The following is a 23,247-nucleotide window of genomic DNA, read 5'->3' on the forward strand; positions in this document are numbered from 1 at the left end:
GCAGCTTCCTATCCGTCCCCTGACTGGAACAAGTAAAGAAAAACACAGAGTCAAGGGCAGGGGTGGTAGCTATCTCTGAAGTGTATTTATATGGTAGAAGTGAAATGTGGCCTTCACACTTTTGGCTTCTTTTCTCTATAGCTGCCCACGTTCCAGTCCTTAAAGCTAGACCGATATGAAGAGAACTTGCCAGAGACAGACCTAGATTAAACCCCAGGCTCAGAGACTCTAACTAACCAGCCTCAGGGTGTGCAAGATTGTAAACCACCCCCAGGTCCCACCCCTGCCCGGCAGGAATGAGGATACTCTAATAGAAGAGATACCTGTAGCTTCCCCTTGGCCATAAGACTGTTGAAACAATATTCCCCAAGAAAGTGAGATCTCCTCAGGAATCTCATGCCAGCAGGAGAAAAGGTTAGAAGCCTAGGCCATCCAGAGATGAAATTGGTCTCCCGGAAAAAGACATGCAACTTGCCAGGTCACCCAGTGGAGCTGAGATAGTGGGTCAATGACAGGAGGAAGGACACCTTGACCGCAACTGCTGAGCTGTGCAGACCTCTGGCCCTCAACTTTAAACCCAAGCCCTCTGTCAGGACGCTGAACATATATTGGATGGAGGGCCACTGGATCTCTTTGTTTTCATTCCCAACATAACCATATTAAATAAGTCCTTTTTTCTGCTTTCTACTATTAATTCGGCCCTTTTAATTGGCTGATTGAAGGTAGGTGGTTAAGCCTGACTTGTTAGAGCTTCCAGGGCACGGACTATGTATGACCTTAACTCCAGTAACAATTAGTGTGTGAGAAGACTCAAATTTAGCCCTGCTTCAGGTTGACGATAACCCATGCTTCAACTGTTCTAGTCACTGTCCTTGAGAGGAGTTCCTTCCTGGCAGATAAGAAACAATTCCATACTTGCCTACACTCACATTACTGATGACGGTTGGGGTTGTTCACTTTGGCCCACTAACTTCCTGTCAAGGTAAGCTTTCTTCCTTGGGCCTTTGTCTCCTCTGGGGCTCTGCCTGCTGTGTAAGGCCCCAGGTATCTGCTGAATGAAGCTATTCCCACCACATTCCCACAGTCAGCAAAGCTCCTTTCTCCACAGATTGCTTCAAGTATGAGAGGCTGGGAGAGCCGTGGTTTCACAGGAAGCAGGAAGCTGGGATTGGAGGCGGGACAAATACAGTGATATGCAAACGTTGTCGTTATTTTCTGATTTTCAGACCAAGCTTGGAGTCCCCTAAGTATCTCTGCTGACTGCCTGGAAGTTTCTCCTTGTGCATCTTTAAGACTCCGGTCAAATCCTCCTTCACTGTGGGACCTTTGTTGATGTTCTACTGCCTCCCAGGCCAACTGGCTAAAGTTGATCTGTCACCATACTTCCAGAACAAAGGGAAAATGTTTTCACACCTGCCTGTCCCCTCCTTGGGGCTTTGATCAATGGAGTGGCCTATGTTTGAAAGGTGCCTGGTGCGGACTACAGTTCTTTTGTTCCTCCAACCCCTCAATGATGTGCCTGGTCCTTGCATATGAAGTTAGTAAGAAGAGAGATCCTATCTGTAAGTGAGGACTTCCATAGGACCTAGAACTTAGCTTGGGCTAAGACAATCCATACTGAGCTCTGTAAATGAGAGCCGAGCACAGTCTGTGCCCTCCCCAGAGATCACTGGGTGGACTTCAGTGTTCATCCTCACCCTGGGATCCTGTGCCTTCTTTCTGGGGTGTTCATTAAACTGTGGCTGTTTTTGCCACTGTGCTCAGCTCTCAGTAACCTTTGGGTCTGTTTGTTCAGAGTAAATCATGAGTCAAGCCAGTTGCCAGTGTATTGGTGAGCAGTATTCAAGCCTTTCCAAAAGGTAGGTCTTGCCTCTTGGGCTCAGAAGTGCTGCTAAATCATCTCAGCTCAGTGGCTTCCTTTGATAAACACAAGCCAGAGGACCTGAGTCATGGGACTGTTCTTACTCCCTCACACCCACTCTCAGATTCTTGAGTAATAATCACCCTGGGGTATAATCTTCTCCAGAATATAAACAATAAGGGGTTAGATTGTTTGCTGTGCAGATCTATTGACCTTGTTGCTTCAAAAGCACAGAAGACAACAATTTTAAAGACCATAGCTAACACGGCACTGTGAGATGCTAGCATCATGGCCCGTTCATGAAACTAATCTGCTAACACTCCCACATCCTAGTTTTGCTGTCCCTTGGTGAGTGGTTCTGTATACACCCTCTCGTCCCCAGTTCTGTCCTACGCTCCATGTCCACCTACTCACTGGTTCTCCCCAAAGACTTCTCTTTTCCACCCTTGCCTCTGTAGTCACAATGAATGTCCTCTGGTGTTCTATTAGGAGGTTAAGAGCATGAACATGGCATCTTTTAGGTGTATAAGGTTAGGGCGTGTATCCCTGGGCATCATCTTCCTCATCGATAAGACAGAGATGTTAATAATGTATCCACCTCATGAGGTCTGTGATGGTTTGTATATGCTCAGCCCAGGAAGTGGCACTGTTAGAGGGTGTGGCCTTGTTGGAGTAGGTGTGTCACTGTGGGTGTGGGCTTTGTCCTAGCTTCCTAGAAGCCAGTATTCTACTAGGAGCCTTCAGATGAAGATGTAGAACTCTCAGCCCTACCTGCACTGTGCCTGCCTAGATGCGGCCATGCTCCCTCCCACCTTGATGATAATGGATTGAACCTCTGAACCTGTAAGCTAGCCCCAATTCAATGTTGTCCTTTATAAGACTTGCCTTGGTCATGGTGTCTGTTCACAACAGTAAAACCCTAACTAAGACAAGATCCTTAGCAGGGTTAACAAGAAATGGACAGAAATTAGGATAAAAGGTGCCTGGCATACACAGAATGAGTTAAAGCTAATAGTGTGACTTGTCATCACCATTACCATCGCCATAATCTTTTTTTGAATTCACTGCTACCTCGAAATGCTGCGCATCTCCTATTTACCTAGTTGATGATATATCCTTCAGGCTTAACTTTAAAAGCAGATTCCGATGGAGAAATATTTCCTGAGTCATGGCCCTTCTTACACTCACACAGGGTTAGGGGCACATTTTCTCATGTGTTGGTCCCTTAGCAACCACACTTCCTTATGACAACATTCATCACAACGTGGAATAATAAGCTGCTTCCCGTCCGACTTTCCCACTAGACTGGTACTCCTTGAGAACATTCCATGAGGCTGACCCGAGAGCACTTGTCAAAAGAATGAAAGACTAAAAGACCACAGACAGTTCCTCCTATGTGCATCTTTAAGGGTAACTAAAAACCTCTCTCTAGCCATGTGTTTAAATGTATACACCTCTAGACATTTGATGAGTTGAAGAATGGTTTGTTATGAGATGGCCTATAAGAGCAAGACTCAATGCTCTAAGCTCACATGAAATAGTATTGCCAGCTGCTCTGTACTGTGGACTGGCCACAGGCTACTCGATCGTCCTATCATGCCTAGCCAATTTTCTCCCTTATATGCAATACTTAGGAAATGGGGACTCATTTAACATGAAGCTCAATGAAACTATGACTATCTGATTAAATTATAACACATTATTTCCCTTCAACATGACTAGGCAAACTGGAATAGGCGGCATCTGCATATAAGAAAAGATGAATTTATATCCACTTGCAAATTGTTTCATAATTGGCCGCTTGGGTATCTATGATGCTTCCAGTTCTATGCATTTGGAGAAAAAAGCAAGGTAGTACCTCTTATAAGTTCATAGGGAGGAGCTGCTATTATTTGGAGTCTCTGGAATCTCTCTTCAATTAGACCTCCCTGCACTCTTTGCAGCTACCATTATTTCTATATATTTCCAGTAGTGGAGTGCAGTGTATACAAAGGCGATTTTGAGTTAGCCTAAGAGGGAGCTACAAACTCCCTCCCGGGAACTTCCGGTTTGTCTCTGAGTTTCACTTGGGCCTTTTAGCTTCTGATTCCAAACCTGTGAATGGCAGCACCATCCCTCATCCTCACTCAGTTACTCTGCAGGTTTGGAGCTGTTCTGCAGATTCTCCTGCCAAGGACATCTCAAGTGCTTAATAATCCCCAGTGCCTTGGACATCAGCACTCAGCTCGCCTGAACAGTAGTTCTGATTGAGAGTCTATCAAGGAAAGCGGGGACCTAGATCTTCTGCTTTAGCAGGGTCTGTAGGCACAGAGCTGGGAGGGAGCCCGTGATGAAAGTGCTCTGAAGTGGACTTGTGAGCCCAAAGTGAAGGCTGACAGAATTTCAGAGTATAAATGCTCATTTCTCCACAGGTTCAGAGGCCATGAGTTAGGCATCATGGCTCTATATGGTAAGATGTGTAACTTTAGATACTTTTGTTTAGTGTCTCATTTGTCATGTCTTGGTAGTTTTTCTGGATTGGTCAAGAAGCGAGAGGAAAGAAGAGGAAACACTGCATGATATAAAGAAAGGACTATATGCTGGTAGATGACACAGGGTATAAATACTGGGCAAATGCTGACAGCAACCAAAGGGGTCCTTAGTCACACCTCCTGAGAGTGAGGAACACAGGCTGAGTCTTGAGGCAGAGAGTTTGGGATCTTCTCTGAACTGACATCGACACCAGCATTCACATTCTCAGGCAGCCAGACAATAATACAAAGCCTTCTACCAGCAACAGAAAATGAAAGTGCTTCAAGGTAAAGAAGAAGAAATGAGGTCTACACTCCACTAACTGAGGAAAGACACAAAGAGAGCCCTGAGAGGTGGAAGCTGTAATCCAGATGTTTCCCAAGAAGCAAATGAAAAACATCAAAACATAAGCTGTAAATTTCTCCCATCACAGAGAAACAGCCTTAATGCTCTGGCTTAGCAGGAGATGATCTACAAATTACATAGAGGCCTGTGGAAACCAGGCCAGGGAGGCTAATGTGTCTTCCTTCCCACTACTTGATAGAAAGAAGACTTTTTAAAAGGGAATTTACCTTTCCCTGTGCTTTGGGGATCCTCACCCTCTCTGTAATAGTTTAAACTCATATAATGATTCTATTCCCAAATGGAAGAAATATATTCATCTTCCTCTACCTATGGTTTTGTCTAGGATTCCAGGAACTAGCAGCCATTTGCTGCAAGCCTGATGATGACATCACCATGAAGTGGCCAGAGTCAAGGGACCCACAGAGAAATAGAACCCTGCCACACTGGAGAAGCACACCCTGGGCTTGCTATCTAAGCCATGTTGAATTGAGGTGTGTGTGTGTGTGTGTGTGTGTGTGTGTGTGTGTGTGTGTGGTGTGTGTGTGTGTGTGTGTATCCCTAAGGAACTCCAACTACTGAGGAGGCTTTCTACCTCTCAGGGGTTCTTAGGCAGGGTGTAGCTGGCTGGGTCTCAGAGAACTTCCCCTAGAACTTAAGTTTCTTTCTATTTCATTTTTTGGTTTGAGAATGAGAGGAAAGAAAGCAAGCCAGAGGTTTTCTTTAAGGATCCCCAATGTTAAGTGGAGAACAGAGGAACTTACTTTTCCAAAAGTGCAGGCAGCGCTGGGGAGACGGAGATGCTGCTTTTCCCATTGGACGATTCAGACTGGATGGAAACAGGACTGAGGATGAGTGAGGCAGCCGGGCCTCGGGCGACGCTGGGGAGGGGCTGCAACTCTCATTTCTCTTTCCTTTCTTCTCTCCCCCTACCCCAGGTTTTCCTCTGAGGCTCCATCCTAGCAGGGAGCCGTCAGTGTTCCTCTGTCCCATTTCCTGAGGACCAGAAGGCCTCCTACCCAGTGTGGGTTTAGAATCCTTGGGATGGACTCACAAGCACCACTGTTCCCACAGGTTCGGTTCCAAGCGCAAACCTCAGGAGGTGCCTAATGGCACAATGGGCTCAAGCTGGCAAACCTTTCTGTGCTGCTGCACTGGGTATAGGCAAAGTATAGGCTTTCTACTCTGTACCCATGCTAAAATCACCCACAGTGAATTAAACAGTACTGATCCATTCCAGGGGTGGGATCCATGATCAGGGTGGTTTCAGTGCAGCTGTTGTCATTTTAAAGTGTAGTTCTCAGTTGTCAACCACTCATGTAAAGGTGTATTCAGAAACCATGTATCTATGAAGACATCTGTTGCTAACTAACCTTTTCTTGTCTCTTCAAAGAAATATATTTTTAGTTTTAAAACATGCGTTATGTGTATGAATGTTTGCCTGAATGTATGTCTATGCACCATAAACTTGCATTGAACTTGGAGGTCATATTAGGGTGCTGGATCCCCTGGGACTAGAGATATAGATGGTTGTGAGCTGCCATGTGGGTGCTGGGGATTGAACCTGGGTCCTTTGGAAGAGTTGCCAGTGCTCTTAACTGCTGAGCCATTTCTTCAGGACCTTCAGGTTTCTTTGTATTGGTGATCTGGAAATTTCCATTTCAGAGACAAAACACTTACAAGGTAAAAGAAACTTAACAGTGATTGGTAGCTATGGGTACGTGGGGCTCTGAACTGACTTGACCAGTTTCTTTCACACTGAACCTCTCTCTGTACAGCTGTTCTAGAACGTACAGTGATTAGAGAAATCACTTGAGAAAGGTCTCTAAAGGTTTTAGAGAAAAGTCACTAGATTCACAAAGACTTTTGGTGTAGAAAAGATTCTCTTATATATTAAAATCGTCTCCATCTAGAATGAAATGCACATTTTTCTTTGCCTGTCTTTTTATGCCCTATAGAAATATTTAAAAATAAAGAAAATTTAAATGATTTGTTTTCTTATTGTCCAGAAATAACCATTATTGTGATGATTAATTTTTAATAATCAACTTACCACAGCCTAGAGTCACCTAGGAAGACAGCCTCAATTGAGGAATTGTCTAGACCAGCTTGGCCTGTGGTCATGCCTGTAGGGGGATTGCTAATTAATGTAAGAAGGCCCAGCCTACTGTGGGTGTAGGAAGACCCAGCTCTGGTCTTTGGATGCAATGGCTGCGTTCCTGCCTTGCTATATTTAATGGTGGACGATAGCCTGAAATTGTAAGCCAAATAAACCCCTTTCCCCCTAACTTTATTTTTGTGAGAACATTTTATTACAACAACAGAAATGGGCCTAGAACAGTTATAAAATTTCAAATGATTTCTTTCACAATTTTCTATTTTAAAAGGTACAAAAATAGAATTATATATTCTAATACATGTGTTTATTTTATATAGAAGCTGCTATTTCTTCTCAATAAACCATGGGTGATAATTCTACAGAAATTCTTTATGATGGTGTTTACAGTTTGCTGCCAATCTCCTGTTGCTAAGCAGTGGGCTACTTTCAGGGTTTCATTGTTGGAAACAATGGTGTAGTGATTTAGGACAGAATGACACCCAGTTCATGAACTCCAGCTCTGCAATCAGTTTTGCTTCAGCGATATCTGCCGCAACCCACTGTAAGCTGCGAAGGTGCTTTTTAAATGAAAGCATACCCTCCTTAAAGAATTACGGTTCTGTTCAAAGAGTTAGCTGCTTACTCCCTGAGCCATCTGTGCTTTGCTTGAGAGCACAGAGATCTCTTCTCAGAACAGTGGGAAGGTTTACACTGGGCTGCTTGGTGTATCTCTATCTACATTGTATGCTGGAAACGTCCTGCCCCTGCTGACCCTGTCCCTATCTACGAGCCCTCCATAGTAGTCATGTGAGGGAAAGGTAGAAAAGGAAAGACAGCACCATACTCACTAGAGCTGGTAGGGAAGGCATGGGTGAAGAGCTCGGGGCTTGGCCAGGCAGGTTCAGGGCATTAAACTTGGGAACCACAGCAACGCTGACCCTCCGGCGGGGCATGTTCTGTGGGAAGAGAAGCGATTCAGGCCTCCTGTCTTGAGAAGAACAGCAGTCATGGTTCTGAGGGTATTAGGAAAGCTTGCTAACTTCTAACATTCAATAGATAATTTGTTTTGGGGGTGGTGATGATGTTAGGAATCAGGGTGGGAAGAGTGAATCAAAGCTGACCCAAATTTTCTGTTGGTCATGAGTGATCTTTCCCATTTTAGAATTTGAGACTCCATTCTCTGAGTAGCATCCTAGATAGTATGTAAAAAAGGTCTGTGGCAAAACCGAAGTGTATGTATCATTTCACATCAAGTTAATGAAGGGTTGGGAAGACTACGCCCGAGTAAGAAAGATGGGGCATCAGAGACCATGTGAGCAAGTGTGAAAGCTGAGTACCCTGCTGGTACCCATAGGTCCAAGAGGGAATGACCATTTGAGTGACCATGAAGATGTCTGACACGTTTCTTCTGGGAGCATTGGAGTTCCTCTGCCATGCATACCTTTCCCATTGTGAGGGACATAGATCGCGCCGTGCGAGGAACCCCGTCTTCTATAGTAGGAAACAGCAGAAGAAAATTGGTATGAGTTTCAGGTTGGGGACCAACAATACACAGACAGGCAGAAATTAAGCCAAGCTATTCATGGGTCACAAATGGCCTTGCAGGAATGGCTCAGAGATCTGGGCACTGGGGACCCTTCACTTCTGATGCTTCACCCTCTACAAAAATCATCTGCAGCAAAGGGATCAACTGTCTTGACTAGAAATTTATTCTAACTCCCCCAGACACTATGAGAAGCCCTCATCTTGGGTTTCTGAGCTTCATTTGAAGCGTCTTTGGTATCACCCTGGATGGTATGTGAACAGGACTCTGCAAGCTTGAAGCATTCCAACTCATTCCACGTTCACTCAAAGGAGGGACGGTTGGTGACACTATTAGCGAGGAGGATGTGATGTTAAGGGTGAAAATTCACTAATAGAAGTCATTTCAGTGTGTTTCCTACACCACGACTCAGAATAACAGAAGCTGCCACTTTCAGAACTTCTCCTTATCGTGTATATAAAATGATACAATTCATATTCAGTGTTCAACACTATACCTGCATAAGAGTACGACCAGAAAAACAACTGGATACATGAAAAGTATTTTCATTTTTCAAAAATGTAAATCTTGCCCCTTTGAATATATTTTCAAATATGATTTGTTCAAAATTATCAGAAAAGTATCATCAAGGTCAGTTGGGTTTGGTTCAGTGTCACCAACATCCTGGAGCCTGTACATCTGTCTGTCCTCCATAGCCCTGTATTTTAAGTATGACCCTTGAAAAGCATGTTGCTATATATTTCATTTTGTTCTGTTTTTTAACTTGAGAATATTGTTCAACCAACAGTTTCACACTGTCTATACTTCTTGTGATCATTAACAGAGTTGTTTTTATTTCTATCATTTCATTTTCTATAATTTACTTTGTTTTTTTACTTTATTATTTTTTAATTTCTTTCCCACTCTACATATTTGTTGAGATACTATCCATCCTAATCTTTAAAACAGGGTTTTAACTTCTGATATTATTTGGCCTTAAATTTAAAATTAGGGCTGGAAAGATGACTCTGCTGCTAAAGGCTAGGCTCACAACCAAAAATAAATTTAAAATTAATCAATTATTTCCTAAATAGTGCTCAAAACAATAACTCTCGAAAACCTTTATTAGGGGGCTAGTCACCATTTTTATGTCACCCTGTGTATTCTCAGTTATGCATTATTCATCCAATCAGCTTACTGGATACTTATTGGCTCCACCCACATGCTTATGAACTTCCTTGATCACCATCCTATCTTGCAATCTGTCAATCTGAGACCCAACATCCCCACAACCCTAGTATAGTCTTTAATTGTCCTTTCAGCAGGGACCTATGAAAAGACCCCTTTCTTATCATTATCCCCAGCCCTAAGCCTTGCATGACCGCCTGTCTATTTCCTCTCAGTACCTTGAGGGGTCAAACCACTGTCATCTGGTGTTATTGTTGCTCTTGAGAGTTGAGAATTATCTATTTACAAATGTTCTTCTCATTACATTTAAGATCTTCACTTAGCTTTTCCTTTCCTTCCCCTCCCCTCCCCTTCCCTTCCCTTCCCTCCCCCCCCCCTTTTGTGTGTGTGTGTGTGTTTGTGGTGTACACACCTGAACGTGTATGTGAATATGTGTGCATGTTCATGCTTAAACAGGCCAGAGGTCAACACTGGGCATGAGACAAGGCTTCTTACTGAAACTAGATCTTGCTTCTTCAGCTAGACTGGCTGGTCAGAGAGGTCCTGGGATTTGCCTGCCTCCAATTCCTCAGAGCTGGAGTTACAGACGCAAACCACCACGCTTGAGCTTTGTGTGGGTGCTGGGCATCCAAACTCTGGTCCCCATGTTTGCCCAGCCAGGGTTTGCACCCACCAGGCTGTCTCTTCACTCTGTATTTTATCTTTTTTTTTTTTTTTGACGTTTACATTTCATGTGGATTGTAGTTTTTTCCTGATAGACTTCACTGCACTGCTGAATCCAGTGATTTGTGTGGAAGATGCTAGGTTATTTCTTTGAAGATTTTCTGTGCCTAATTTCCCCCTTATGGACCACATGGCAAATGGATTGTAGGCTCTCTCCCATACCCTGTGTCTCAGTATTTTAATCACTGTATCCATTCAACTGCATTTTGGGTAACCCTCTCAGATCTTCCAGTCACAATGAACAGGTTAATATTCTGGAAGGGTGGTGCTCATCAGATCAGGAGGAAGAAAACCAGGGTCACATGCACACCAGTTCTTATGGGGTTCAGGCCAGACGCGACTTGGCTCATCCACAATGCCTGATCTATCTTCCAGGGAAGATTTTTCTCAACCTGTTGTCAAGACCCCTTTAGGGATCAACCAACCTTCAGGGGTTGCACATCAGATATCCCACATATCAGATATTTACATTATGATTCATTACAGTAGAAAATTACAGTTGTAAAATAGCAATGAAAATAATTTTATGGCTGGGGGTCACCACAACATGAGAAATCCTATTAAAGGAAGCGGCATTAGTAAGGTTGAGAACCACTGCTCTAGGAGGTGGAAAATAAGACAGGGGAGAGGAATTCAGAATACTGAGAAACCTCCTCTACCATGGTTATCACACCTACCGAGTCTCCCTCACCCCTGACCCCTTGTTTTGAGGAGTTGTAGTTCTGTCATAACTATTATTTGATCCTGTGTTTTCCATCTGCCTTTCCATGTCTCTGCTGATTTTAAAATTCTAATTACTTGACTATCTGTTGTTCATAAACGCAGTCTTATATTTGGTGGGTCTAATGATTTGTGTTCACAGTAGACTGTTCCATTGTGTATTTGCGCTGTGAACTTGTCTTCATCCAGACCCTATGGAGGATTCAGTGTGTGGTGGTGCAGGGTGTGCCGCTCTGCAGCAGCTGACTGTGCTCCTGAGGCCTCCTCCCGATGTTCTTTCCAATTCCCCAGAGATTGCACCACCGTGGCTGTCATTCATGTACTTTCTCTATGAGGAAGGAGAGAGCATTTGTTCCTCCCCGGGTACAGGGTGAAAGAGGCAAGCTTCCACATTGGCTTCGCTGCTGGCTAGTGAGGGAGGCTTTTTATTCCCTGCAGAGATTCTATCTCAAGGCACAGTCCCTAGAAGGTCCTAGCCTGGCACACGGAGTTCATTGTCCACTCTGCAGGCACCAGGGCTCCAAGGTTGCTCTCAGCTAGTACTGAAAGCGAACAGTTCCAGATAAGCAGGGCTGCTCTGGCTTCAGCAAGCCGCAGGGTCGGTGTGGTTTCAGTTCTCTTCTTGGTTCTGGCTGTTTCTTGTGGGCTCAGCTGTTCTTTTAGGTGCCTTGTTTTATTTTGTCCAGCAGGAAGTTTAAGCATTTTGGATAAAGGATTTTTAAGTTTTCTGGTCACCCCAAAAAGCAGAACCAGAAAAAATTCTCTATATGTGAAGAGTTCAAATAAATTTCCAACCTTGCAGCTGGGATAATCAGAGAATTTACAAAATAAAAGGATAAATGTTTAACAAATGCACAGAAGGGCATCAAACTTTGAATCAAAACAATTTATGAGATAAATTGAGATAAAACAATTGTGAGATAAAACAATTTATGTCTATAAAATTATAAATATATTTTATATTTATGTATTAAGAGAGAACAAGTTTGGCCATCAGTGTACAACAAACCTCAACCATTAGCATAACCCACTAAGTGACTATGTCAATGAACAACTTGAAAATAGTTTATTTATAAATATTTACTTTCGTAATCTAGTAATGTTTTAATTTCATTAGCTTTTTAGTTAGTAAACAAAATAATACATTTTATTATAACCTTTTCACACATTATGTCATTCTACTAGGCTTATGTCTGCCCTCCTCATTGCCCTCCTGTCCCTTGCCCACTGGTCCCCTTTACCTCTACAAAGAGTCTCCCCTCTTTCAGCTAGTATTCATATTTCTAGAAGTTTGTTCAAGGGAAATAATCCAAAATGCAGATAATCAGCATGTTGCATGTCCCAAAAATGTGGTCTTTATGAGCAACTTATCTTTTAATCAGGGATATTTTATTTCACTATAAGTCTCAGTCATAGACAGACTGCCAGAAGTCATGTAAAGGCTTTTTAAAAAAATATGCTGTCCGGGACTGGAGAGATAGATTAGTGGTTAGGAGCACTGGCTGCTCTTCCAGAGAACCCGGGTTCAATCCCCAGCACCCACATGCCAGTTCACAACTGTCTGTAATTCCAGATTCGGGGGATTTGACACTGACGCACATGAAAAAAAAAAGATGTTGTTAGAGAATGGTCACAGCACAGCACACCTGCTCTATGTCTAGATTCACCAATGCTCACCTCTCTGCAACAGCCACAGTGGAGGAAGAGCTTGGAAAAACCAAAGTAGGACTAAATATCTCCAGCCCTTATTCTTTGGAGGATTTGGCTCTTGAAGCCCTTTGCTCTGGCTAGCACTTTTCCCAGCCCCCAGACTGGGTCATGGGACTCTACAGAGCCCATCTCACCCCAGGAGTCTGCTTATTGTATTTCCTGTGTGTGGGTGTACTGTAGGAACACGCTTGTGTGGCTATGTGTGGTATGTGAGGAGAATGTACATATAGAAGCCAGAGTGTCTCCCTTTATTGCTCTCCACTGTATTTTCTGAGGCAGGGCCCCTCACTGAACCTGGAGTTCACCATTCTCTAGACTAGCTACCCAGCAAACTTCGGGACCTACCTGTCACCTTTGTCTATCCTGCCCATGTCTATGTGCCTACGCCCCACATCAGTGACTTCAGGCCATGCTCAGAAAGCCATCCCCATCTACTCTCTCCTAGAGTAAACCAATCCTTTCCTTCTCTAACCTTTTACAGCCTGTGGCAGTGTCTTTCTCCTCCCTGGACACGACAACCCTCAGCCCAATGCCACAGGCAACAAACTCTCAGGACAGATCTGATTTCATCTGGCGGTCCCTGCGGCCGTTCTGCTGAGCTCAGAGTAGAGTAGCTGGTGCTTGTCTGCTTCCTTTTCTTGTCGCACTAGGACTGGGGCTATGCCATGCAGGGCATCCCAAAAGTGCTCAAAAAGCACCTTAGAATGGATGAATGAGACCCCTGGGTAACCGATTATCCCATAGAGCATTTTGGGTTTTGTTTTAGACAGGCTCTTATTCTATAGCCCAGGCTGGCCTCAAACTTGCAGTAATCCCGTTTTTGCCTCCCAGGTGCTAGGATTCCTCTATAAGATTCCTCTATGACAATCACTTCATCCGCAAAATTCTGGTACATTGGTTTACAGGAGATATGAGCCTTGTATAGAAATAATTACCCGAACCTACATGCTAGGGTTTTCTTGGAATCCACTTTCCATTTGTATAGAGAGCAGTTTGTTAGGGGTCCAGATGCTTGTGGCTGGGGAACCTGGCTGCCAAGATCCGAAGCAGACAGTCCTGAGCACATGTACATGGCCTTTGGACTCTGGCAAGTCTCACTGAGATCCCCAGGAAGCTTGCGGAACCTCCTGTTTATAAAGGTTTTCGGTCTGTTATACTTTCCCTCCTCCTGTTCTTGGTAACACGGATGTTTGCATTCCGCAGGAGTTCCTAATGTGACAAGCTGTTTGCTTCTCCAGCTAGCACTCTCCTGGACCAGACTCGAAGCCCTAGCAGCATCTGGGGAGAGATTCTGGTCCAATGTACTATCATTTTCCTCCTGGACTGAGCAAGAACCTCTGAGCTTATCTTTCCTGACTTCAGCTTTGATACTCTGCAAACACACTGTGCTCGCTGAAGTCAGAGTAGTACAAACATAAAGTATGGGTGTGTCCTGTGACATGCTTCTCACCGACTCCCTGTTCTACAGGGCAAAGGCATGGTTACTACTGTGGCCTGGACGGTGGTCAGCCTTGCAACATCACTCCAGCACTGCCGCCTGTGCTCTCCTCCACATCTTACACATACTGCCTCCTCCTCCTCCTCCTCCTCCTCCTCCTCTTCCTCTTCTTTCTTTAAAACCCTGCAGAGATGACCTCCCAGGAGGTATCCATCCTTGATTCCCTGAGCAAACTCAGGTGGCCCTTCTCTGTCTTACACCAATTTGTATAGAACTTCTAAAACATTAAGAAAAGAATCACTGAAGCATGTGTCTTGCCACGCATCTGCTGTTTGTCACAGGAATGGCTCACTTAGCTTAGGCCTTTTCTGCCCCACTGCCCAGATTCCAACCCTGCACCGCACTGTTGCAATATTCTTACAAATACACATACTGCATTATCACTTCCGTGGCCTTTGACATGCGCTTTTCCTGCGGGGAACAAGGGCACAGGTGCATGGCGACAGCTGAAGGAAAGGATTGGTTTGCTCTAGGAGAGAGTAGATGGGGATGGCTTTCTGAGCATGGCCTGAAGTCACTGATGTGGGGCGTAGGCACATAGACATGGGCAGGATAGACAAAGGCCCAAGACCAGAGAACTTCAAGGCCAGAGCCAGGGGCAGTTCCTCACAGGACTTCTATGTAGAAGATTTATCCTCCAGACAGGAATCCTTTAGAATGAAAGTGGGCACCATTCCATACTATGCTGGGACTCTGAGCACACCCAAGGGCTTCTGCAAGACAGCCTTGAACTTTTATATGAACTCCCGCTTCATATAGAATGTTTTCTGGTTCTGCTCTTTGGGGCGACTGGAAAAAATTAAATATCCTTTGATTGGAATGCTTAAACACTTCTGCCAGACACAACGGAATAAGCAGTCTCATGAGTTTGAGGCCAGCGTGGACTAGGGATGCCGATCTGCTCCAGTTATGTAAATGCTGTGCTACACTTACAGTGAGCCACTTCAATGCTCATGTTTCCCTAACGGAATGCCTTGGATCCTTCGTGCTTTCTAGAATAAGGCTCAATGTCTTAGCATGTGATGTCCAGAGGGGGCAATCCGAGGGACATGGAAATCAGAGTGTGCTTGGCATCTGCCACTTTGGTTAATTACCAGGAGTTGGGAAACCCGTGGTACCTTTTATGTTTCAGATTCCAGGACCTCCATCCTCACTGGAGCAGCTGCTGTAATGGCCCCATGAGTGGCTCTGGGCAGAAGTGGAGGAGTTTCAACCAGCCAGATATAGCCACCAAGCTGTCCTGATCCCTGAGTCCCAAGCCATGGGGCACCTGTCCTCACAATGAGGACAGGAGCCTGGTTCTTACCAGAGGGCCCACAGCTGCGACTAGAATTCTGATTTGCAAGTTTCTTAAATTCCATGAGCTCAGCGTGGTCCTTCTCATACGTTCTCTTCAGATTCTCCACATACTGCATCATCACTTCCGTGGCCTTTGACATGCGCTTTTCCTGCGGGGAACAAGGGCACAGGTGCATGGCGACAGCTGAAGAAAAGCACCAGCTACTCTACTCTGAGCTCAGCAGAAAGGCCGCAGGGACCGTCAGATGAAATCAGATCTGTCCTGAGAGTTTGTTGCCTGTGGCATTGGGCTGAGGGTTGTCGTGTCCAGGGAGGAGAAAGACACTGCCACAGGCTGTAAAAGGTTAGAGAAGGAAAGGATTGGTTTGCTCTAGGAGAAAGTAGATGGGGATGGCTTTCTGAGCATGGCCTGAAGTCACTGATGTGGGGCGTAGGCACATAGACATGGGCAGGATAGACAAAGGCCCAAGACCAGAGAACTTCAAGGCCAGAGCCAGGGGCAGTTCCTCACAGGACTTCTATGTAGAAGATTTATCCTCCAGACAGGAATCCTTTAGAATGAAAGTGGGCACCATTCCATACTATGCTGGGACTCTGAGCACACCCAAGGGCTTCTGCAAGACAGCCTTGCACTTTTATATGAACTCCTGCTTCATATAGAAGATCAACAAGCACGCGGGTTTGCTGGGAAGAAGCACTCTAGGGCTGGGTCATGAGGACTTAATGTGCTAAGTGAGTCTTGACTTTCTGTGCAGGCAAAGAGGAATTACTGATCGTGTTAAAGTGGGGGATGATGGAGTCATGAACGGAGACAGGACAGACGTGAATGAGACTTGTGGAGTGAGCACCACAGGGAGCAAGTGTCTCAGCTGGTCCAGGGGAAGCAGGGAGGAGAGCAAGAGCTGAGACACAGAAGATGGGGGGACCACAAGGCAGGGTAGGGGGCAGAAGGCAGGGTGGAAGGACCACGTTCCGAAGGTTACAAGCCAGGTATGGTGGTGCATATCTGGATCTTAGCACTCAGGTAGTTGAGGCAAGAGGAACATGAGTTTGAGGCCAGACTATACTACATAGTTAAATTCTGCCTGAAAGTAAATAAATAGGGGGCTGGAGAGGTGGCTTAGTGGCTAAAAGCACTGGCTGCTCTTCCAGGGGACTCGGGTTTAGTTCCCAGCACCCACATGGCAGTTCATAACTGTTTGTAACTCCAGTCACAGGGGATCTGACACCCTTTTCTGATTTTTGATGGCACCAGGTATGCATGTGGCACACAGGTGCAGGCAAAATGCTCACAGATATATAAAAACACATAAAAATTTAAAAACAAACAAGTACAAATAAAGAAGAGAAGAGTAAAGACAGATTCTATAACATGGAGAACTAGAAATATATTTGGAAGGGTTACATACAACGGAGGTGGGTGGGGGGTTTTCTTTTTCCATGCTCCCTAGAGTCCACAGAGGACCCAGCTTAGGCCCTGTCTATCTTAGAGGGATTTCCCTATAAATGTCTCCACCACCATGTGGGACTGAGACCCGCCTCTTCCCTAGCATCCTTCTGGTGGTGTTGTTCCCCGCTGAGCTACTTCCTAGGTCACAATGCTGAGTCAGCCACCCTTTCTTCAGAAAGACACCAGGGTGGGCCAGCCCCGTGGCTTGGCCGCCTTTCATTGCTTACGAGTGTACCCTCAGCACATCCACTCACAGAAGCACTGCACAGGATTGGGTACCACGGCGTTATGGGACATTTATGTGCTTTCCGTGAATTTTGTCAGCCCTACGTGGCAGACACAATGAGCAGCTCTGATTTACAGCCCAGCACACTCACATATGGAGAGCTCTGTGAGAGCCATAGCATGAATGAGGGACAGAACCTGGAGGGGAACTCCGGCAGTGGGCACTGCAGCATTGTGTGGAGGCTCCATATGCTTTCAAAGTGGCCAAGGTGGAGAGTCTGAGCTGGGCCGGCATGCAACTCTGCCAGTCACTCACTAATGCTAGAACAACTTCAGTATCTCTGACCCAAAATGTCTACTGAAAATGTTTGGGATTTTTGTCAGGTTTGGGATCATTTCATATACACAATGGAGTATCTTGGGAATAGGACCCAAGTCTAATTATGTTCCACATATACCTTATTGTACATGTGATCCAGAGATAAGTTTGTACATTTTTAATGGATTTTGACTGTGTCTTGTCACAGAAAATTAGTTGGTTTTTTTATGTGTGCCATAATGGAGGCTCTCAACACATTTGGAATATTTGAGATTTCCCACCATCTAGAAGCTATATCTTCTGAGAATATTCACCTTCACTGGGCGGCAGATATGGGGGATAGAGGCCACTTTGCAGGGTCACTGGGTGGATTAAATGAAACAGTGCCTTTTCCTGAAGTGTGCACTGCCCAATGCTGGTTCCCTAGAAGCTGAGTACGTGTTCTGTGAGAACACTGAAGAGGGAGAGCCTCCTCAGTCACACATTCTTACAAAACACACAGGAAAATCTCAACAGACTTCTCCAGTAGGGAATTCTCTAACTTAACTACTGTAGATGGGCTCTAAGAGAGGAAGGCGGTACACAGTCTACCTCAAATGTCAATGCCCACAGAAAACAATCCCTGAAGGAAAAATTCAAAGGTTGAATTGGCACCAAATATGTTGGAATATCTCAACAACCTATATAGAATGCCTGGTCTAAGTCAGTCATCAAGAGGTGGTACCTCTCTGTTATGGTTTGTATATTCTTGGCCCAGGGAGTGGCACTATTAGAAGGTGCGACTTTGTTGGAATAGGGGTGTCACTATAGGCATGGGCTTTAAAACCCTCATCCTCGCTTCCTGGAAGCCAGTATTCTGTTAGCAGCCTTCAGATAAAGATGTAGAACTCTCAGCTCCTTCTGCACCATGCCCACCTCGATGATAATGGACTGAACCTCTGAACCTGTAAGCAGCCCCATTAAATGTTTTTATAAGAGTTGGCTTGGTCATGGTGTCTGTTCACAGCAGTAAAACCCTAACTAAGACACTCTCCTTGCCCTTGTTTGTGTCATGGTACAAATTACTACAAGTGGAATAGTACCAGCCAGCAAGACCAAACACTGTGGGGCTCACCTGGCGAACAGCACCCACCACTTCAGCCCGGCTGGAGAGGCGGGCAGCCAGACGATGCAAGACGGCGATGTCTTCCAGAAGTTTCTGATAGGTCTCCCGGTGTTCGCAGTGGTACCAGATGTTTGCTGAGGACTGAGGGACAACAAGGAGCATCACCCAGAGTCCTCAAACTGAGAGCCTAACCCCAATGTGCAGGTCGGGGGGTGGGCCCTCAGGAAGTGACTAGGTCACTAGGTTGGGGCCCTTACCAATGGGCCCAATTGCTTCCCATACATCAGGGGCCACAGAACTTTCTCTTACTTTCTTTCTACTGTGTCAGGCTACAAAGAGAGGTTGTCGGTCTCATTATAGCCTTAGTGTGGACCTAACCATGCTGAAACCCGAGCTTGGCCTTCTAGTCCCCTGGAGCTAAGAGAAACAACAGGTTTGTTGTTTAAACCACCAGCCTGTGTTAATGCATTATAGTAGCTTGAGCTAACTAAGAATGCATACCAACCCAGAATTCATTTTCATGAGACAAGCCCAGGCCAGATACAGGAGAAGCCCAGTGGAGACACACTACATCTGGCTGGCCTGAAAGAAGTCATGTCTGAGCCAACCATCCCTCTCCTAAGGATCTGCCAGGGTGCCTGATCCCAGGACCTCTGCCTCAGCCCCTCCCAGTCCTTTGAGGAACACTCTGTCAGGACCTTGGATCCCTTCTCATTCCCAGAGACTACTTTGCTAGTGGCAGAAGTGGGCCCAGCTCTTAGAGGCAGTTGCTCTTCAATTACCGTTATGGAGGCTTTGAAGTTTTCCAGTTCCTTCTCCGTGTTCTCTTCTGTCAGGTTGCGCTCCCTTTCAGCCTGGTTAATTCTAGACTCCAAGGTGTAGCTGTCATTTCTAAAGGCCAAGGACAGTTGTACAAACACGTTCTGTTGGGAACAAGAGTGTGGTAGAGGTGCTGGAAGGAGTGACTGCCGCCAGCAAGGCTGCGGGTGGGATTCTTGCTCAAGCCCTTTTACCAGGAACTAGTCCCCAAGGCCCCCATGTGCAGGTAAACTTCCCTTGATGGTGAAACACACCAAAACAGACAAATGGCAATCCTTGAGGTCCAGGCAAGGTCTTTCCCAGGACCAAATGTAGCCAGGAGACAATAGCATTCTGCCTTTCCCTGAATCAAGAGCATCCACGTTTGGGTTGAGATAGGCCTAGGCCTAGGCCTAGGTCAGAGCTGTGTAAGCAGTTTGGACTCACACTGGGACCTATTTCAGGGGGTTGGGGAGGTCTGCATCAAACCTCTATATCTGAAGAATGGCCAACTCAGCAACAGGCTTGTGGATTTAAAGCAAACTTCCATTTCTAACCCTGTTATCTCACAGTTCTATGTCACCTTTAAGTAACTTCCCAGAGATTAGACAAGATCAGGTATGGATCAGTTATGATAAATGTCCTGGAATAAATATTCCAGCCCAAAATGAAGCACACCATACAGGAATGATTTTTTTTTTAAGTTTTTGTGTGTATGGATGTTTTGCCTGCATGTATGCGTGCACACAACAAGTGCAGAAGCCAGAAAACGGAGTTGAATCTCCTGGAACGGGAGCCACCATGTTGTTTCTGGGAATGGAGCCCAGGTCCTCTGGAAGAGCAGCCAGTGCTCTTAACAACTGAGCCATCTCCAGCCCGGCAAGAACGAACATTTTAAAGGTGCAGGTGATCAGATGTGGAGTTAGTACTCACCATAACACATAACTACTGAGGAGGAAAAATAGACAAGTAGACTCCACACGAGAAATAAGAAGGGAGGGAGGTGTTCCAATTGCTTCATCTGCCCTGCCTGAAGCAAGTGGGAGCAGTTTTGTTTCTTCCTTCAGTGTGTGTGTGTGTGTGTGTGTGTGTGTGTGTGTGTGTGTGTGTGAACAGTATGTTTGTACAGGCCAGAGAACAGCGTCCAGGAATTGGTTCTGTCTACTGTGGGGTCATAATGTTGTCAGTCTTGCATAGGACTTTTAATCACTAAGCCGTCTCACCTCCATGATCATTGACCCCTGCCTGGCTTCTGGAGTTCATCTAACATGGCCAATGGCAGTTATCTCCAGACAAGAACTGCCTCCTAGACGACAGTGGTGGGTCTATTGAAAATTACCCCTTATTGACCATCGTGATCGTGAATTATAAACCTTGTTACATTTAACCCCACAACAACTCTCTGGAGTGAGGACTCTTACACCCATTTTACAGGTGAATAGACCAAGACTAGAGACATCATTAACGTGTTCAAGGTGACACATGAATAGCAGAGCGAGGACTTGGCCTTACATCTGATTCCCAAGTCTGTTTTACTTCTGCCATGCTGATGGCTATGTGAGCACACACCTGAGAACAGGGTCTGACGTTAACAGAGCTGGCATGATCAGTCTCCATAAATGACAGGCCAGTGATGAGGGTTCTCTCTCCTACCCAGCTCCCGTCTATGAGCAGTTCTCAATGCTTAGCTCTCTGTACCTGACACGAAGGGTCCTGAGGCCAGTTGGAATATTCATATCCAACTCACTCTTGTTAAGTCCTGAGTCTGGGAGCTTGGGTGAGCTGTTTTATTGCCCAGCTTCTCTTCTGCTTTAAGTCCTGCTCTGCCTACTTTGCAGAGCTCCTGGGAGATCACCTGATTAGGGGTGGGGGCTGTGAACTCGCTGCAGTGGTAACGTCTAGTTCAAGGGCACTGTGTTACCTGGTGTGGGTGGAGGACACTTGTCTCAGGTTGTCTATCTTCCCTTGCTCATCTGCTCCACTTCTCCAACCCTCCCTGACTCACCTCTGCTACATGTCTTGTCCATCTGTCCCTTCACCAGAATGAAAATTCTCAGCTCGCCCATCACCCAGCATTGGGACAAGGAGGTTAAATCAGGGAAGGCAGCACCAAGAGCTTTCACACTGTCGGCTGAGCTGGCCTTCTTGCAACCCAAGCTCTCAGGAGGTCAGTACCTTTGTCCTCCATGACAAACTCTGAAGCTTCAAACATGGCCACATTTAAAATTTTTGGACTAAATTTAGTATATTTGTAAAGTCTCCTGGCTAGCATTGTATTGGAAACTCATCCATCAAGGGACAACAACAGTCTTTGAAGGTGACAGCTCCAGCAACCTTCTCACCTCTCACCAGATTTGTCAAAATGAATGGAGGTAGGCTTGGGAAACTCAGTAGTGGCTGGGAACAAGTATTCAGAACATCCCACAGTCACTGTTATCACTCTTGTATAGAAACGTTAGGGCCACAGTCTGCAGGAAGGAATGTGTGGATGAACCTCATCAGAGACAGTCAGAACACATCACGGAGCCCGTGAGCCACTTACCTCAACTTCCTTTTCAGTGAGTGGAGGGGCGCTGTAAAGAAGAAAAAAGTACAGGTGAACTTTATCCAGCCTACTAAATAAAGCAGAAGGTGACTTCGGATGACCAGCAGGTCGTGCACTTCCAGAAGAGGACTGAGCAGAGCTGGTGAGATGAAAAGATACAGTCCTTTGTGTCCTTCCTGTCATCTGTGACCACTGACCTTTATAGAGGGGGTGTGGAATATTAGATGTTGGGGTCAGCACCCAAGAACAGCCACTACAACCCCTCTAAGTTCCAGCTTGCTCACATGTAATATCAGAATATTGTATGTCTTATAGGAATATATACATATGTATATATATATATTCATGTTTGCACATACACATATATATATGCATGAACACATATGTACTGTATGTGTAAATACAGTCAGCCTTTCTCAGCCACATGTTCCACATTCCTTTAAGCAACCACTATATATTGAAAATGTTACAACAAACTGTGCCTATACAGAATTTATTCAGACTTCTTTTGGCCATATTCTCTAAGCAACACAGAATAGCACCCACTGAAATAGAATTTACACTATATTGGGTATTATACATCATGTAGAGATTATTAAAAGTATCAGAGGGTTGTTGAGACTATATGAAAGTACTATGCCATTTTATACAAGGTCTTGAACATTTGGATTTTGCTATCTGTGTGGTGTGCATATGTGTGCGTCCTGTAACCAATGCCCACTGTAGGTTAGCTGTATATGGCACCTTGGCTATTATTACTGTTTACCCATAGGCTGTGAGAAATCAGAAAACACACATGCATTTGTCATTTTCAAACTATGTCTGACGTAAACTGTAGCTTTCAAGGGCTTCCCTAGCTCTGTAAAGACTGATCCTTCCTTCCTAGACTCCGAGGACTGTGACAAACATTTATTTGGTCCAGAAACATCTATTTGGTAAGAAAAGGGTTGGTAGAGCTCATTACAACAAGAGCCTCCAAACTCTGGAATCGGGGTGGCATATTGGTGACCTTCTGAGAGGTTCCTGAGCAGTTCCCACAGCTTGTCCCAGTCAACAGATTCCTTATCTGCACAACCACTCCATGTGGCTGCCTGTGCAGCCCTTAGTAACTAAAGTTGGCTCCATTGGAAGCCCAGATAACGTAAATACCACACAGGCGCTTTCCTGTGCTGGGTGGGGAGGCCAGGAGGGGGTCCAACTCACGTCACAGGACTTGGCGAGTAAGCACGCCATCAATAAACTTCTCAGGAAACACAATTTTCCTCCCTTGTATGGGTACGGAGAGACCCTGAGAGCAAAGGGAGAGGGGTCATCCATCTCTGGGAAGGGCTGG

At 45.4% G+C, this 23,247-nt stretch overlaps 1 protein-coding gene across 4 annotated transcripts in view; it reads right to left on the minus strand.

The window, feature by feature from the left end:
• Mrvi1 (murine retrovirus integration site 1 homolog) overlaps positions 1-23,247 on the minus strand; it is a 114,135-nt gene that overhangs the window by 11,392 nt on the left and 79,496 nt on the right. For all 4 annotated transcript variants that reach the window (XM_029479807.1, XM_021167036.2, XM_029479806.1 and 1 more), the window contains 7 exons: positions 21,912-21,942; positions 19,354-19,494; positions 18,581-18,712; positions 15,480-15,621; positions 8,254-8,303; positions 7,661-7,768; positions 5,479-5,543 (listed from right to left, as the gene is read on the minus strand). In XM_029479807.1, the coding sequence (XP_029335667.1) occupies positions 5,479-5,543; positions 7,661-7,768; positions 8,254-8,303; positions 15,480-15,621; positions 18,581-18,712; positions 19,354-19,494; positions 21,912-21,942 (669 nt within the window). The remainder of the gene's footprint in view (positions 1-5,478; positions 5,544-7,660; positions 7,769-8,253; positions 8,304-15,479; positions 15,622-18,580; positions 18,713-19,353; positions 19,495-21,911; positions 21,943-23,247) is intronic.

This window comes from Mus caroli, chromosome 7, assembly GCF_900094665.2.
Source record: "Mus caroli chromosome 7, CAROLI_EIJ_v1.1, whole genome shotgun sequence".
Taxonomy (NCBI): domain Eukaryota; kingdom Metazoa; phylum Chordata; class Mammalia; order Rodentia; family Muridae; genus Mus; species Mus caroli.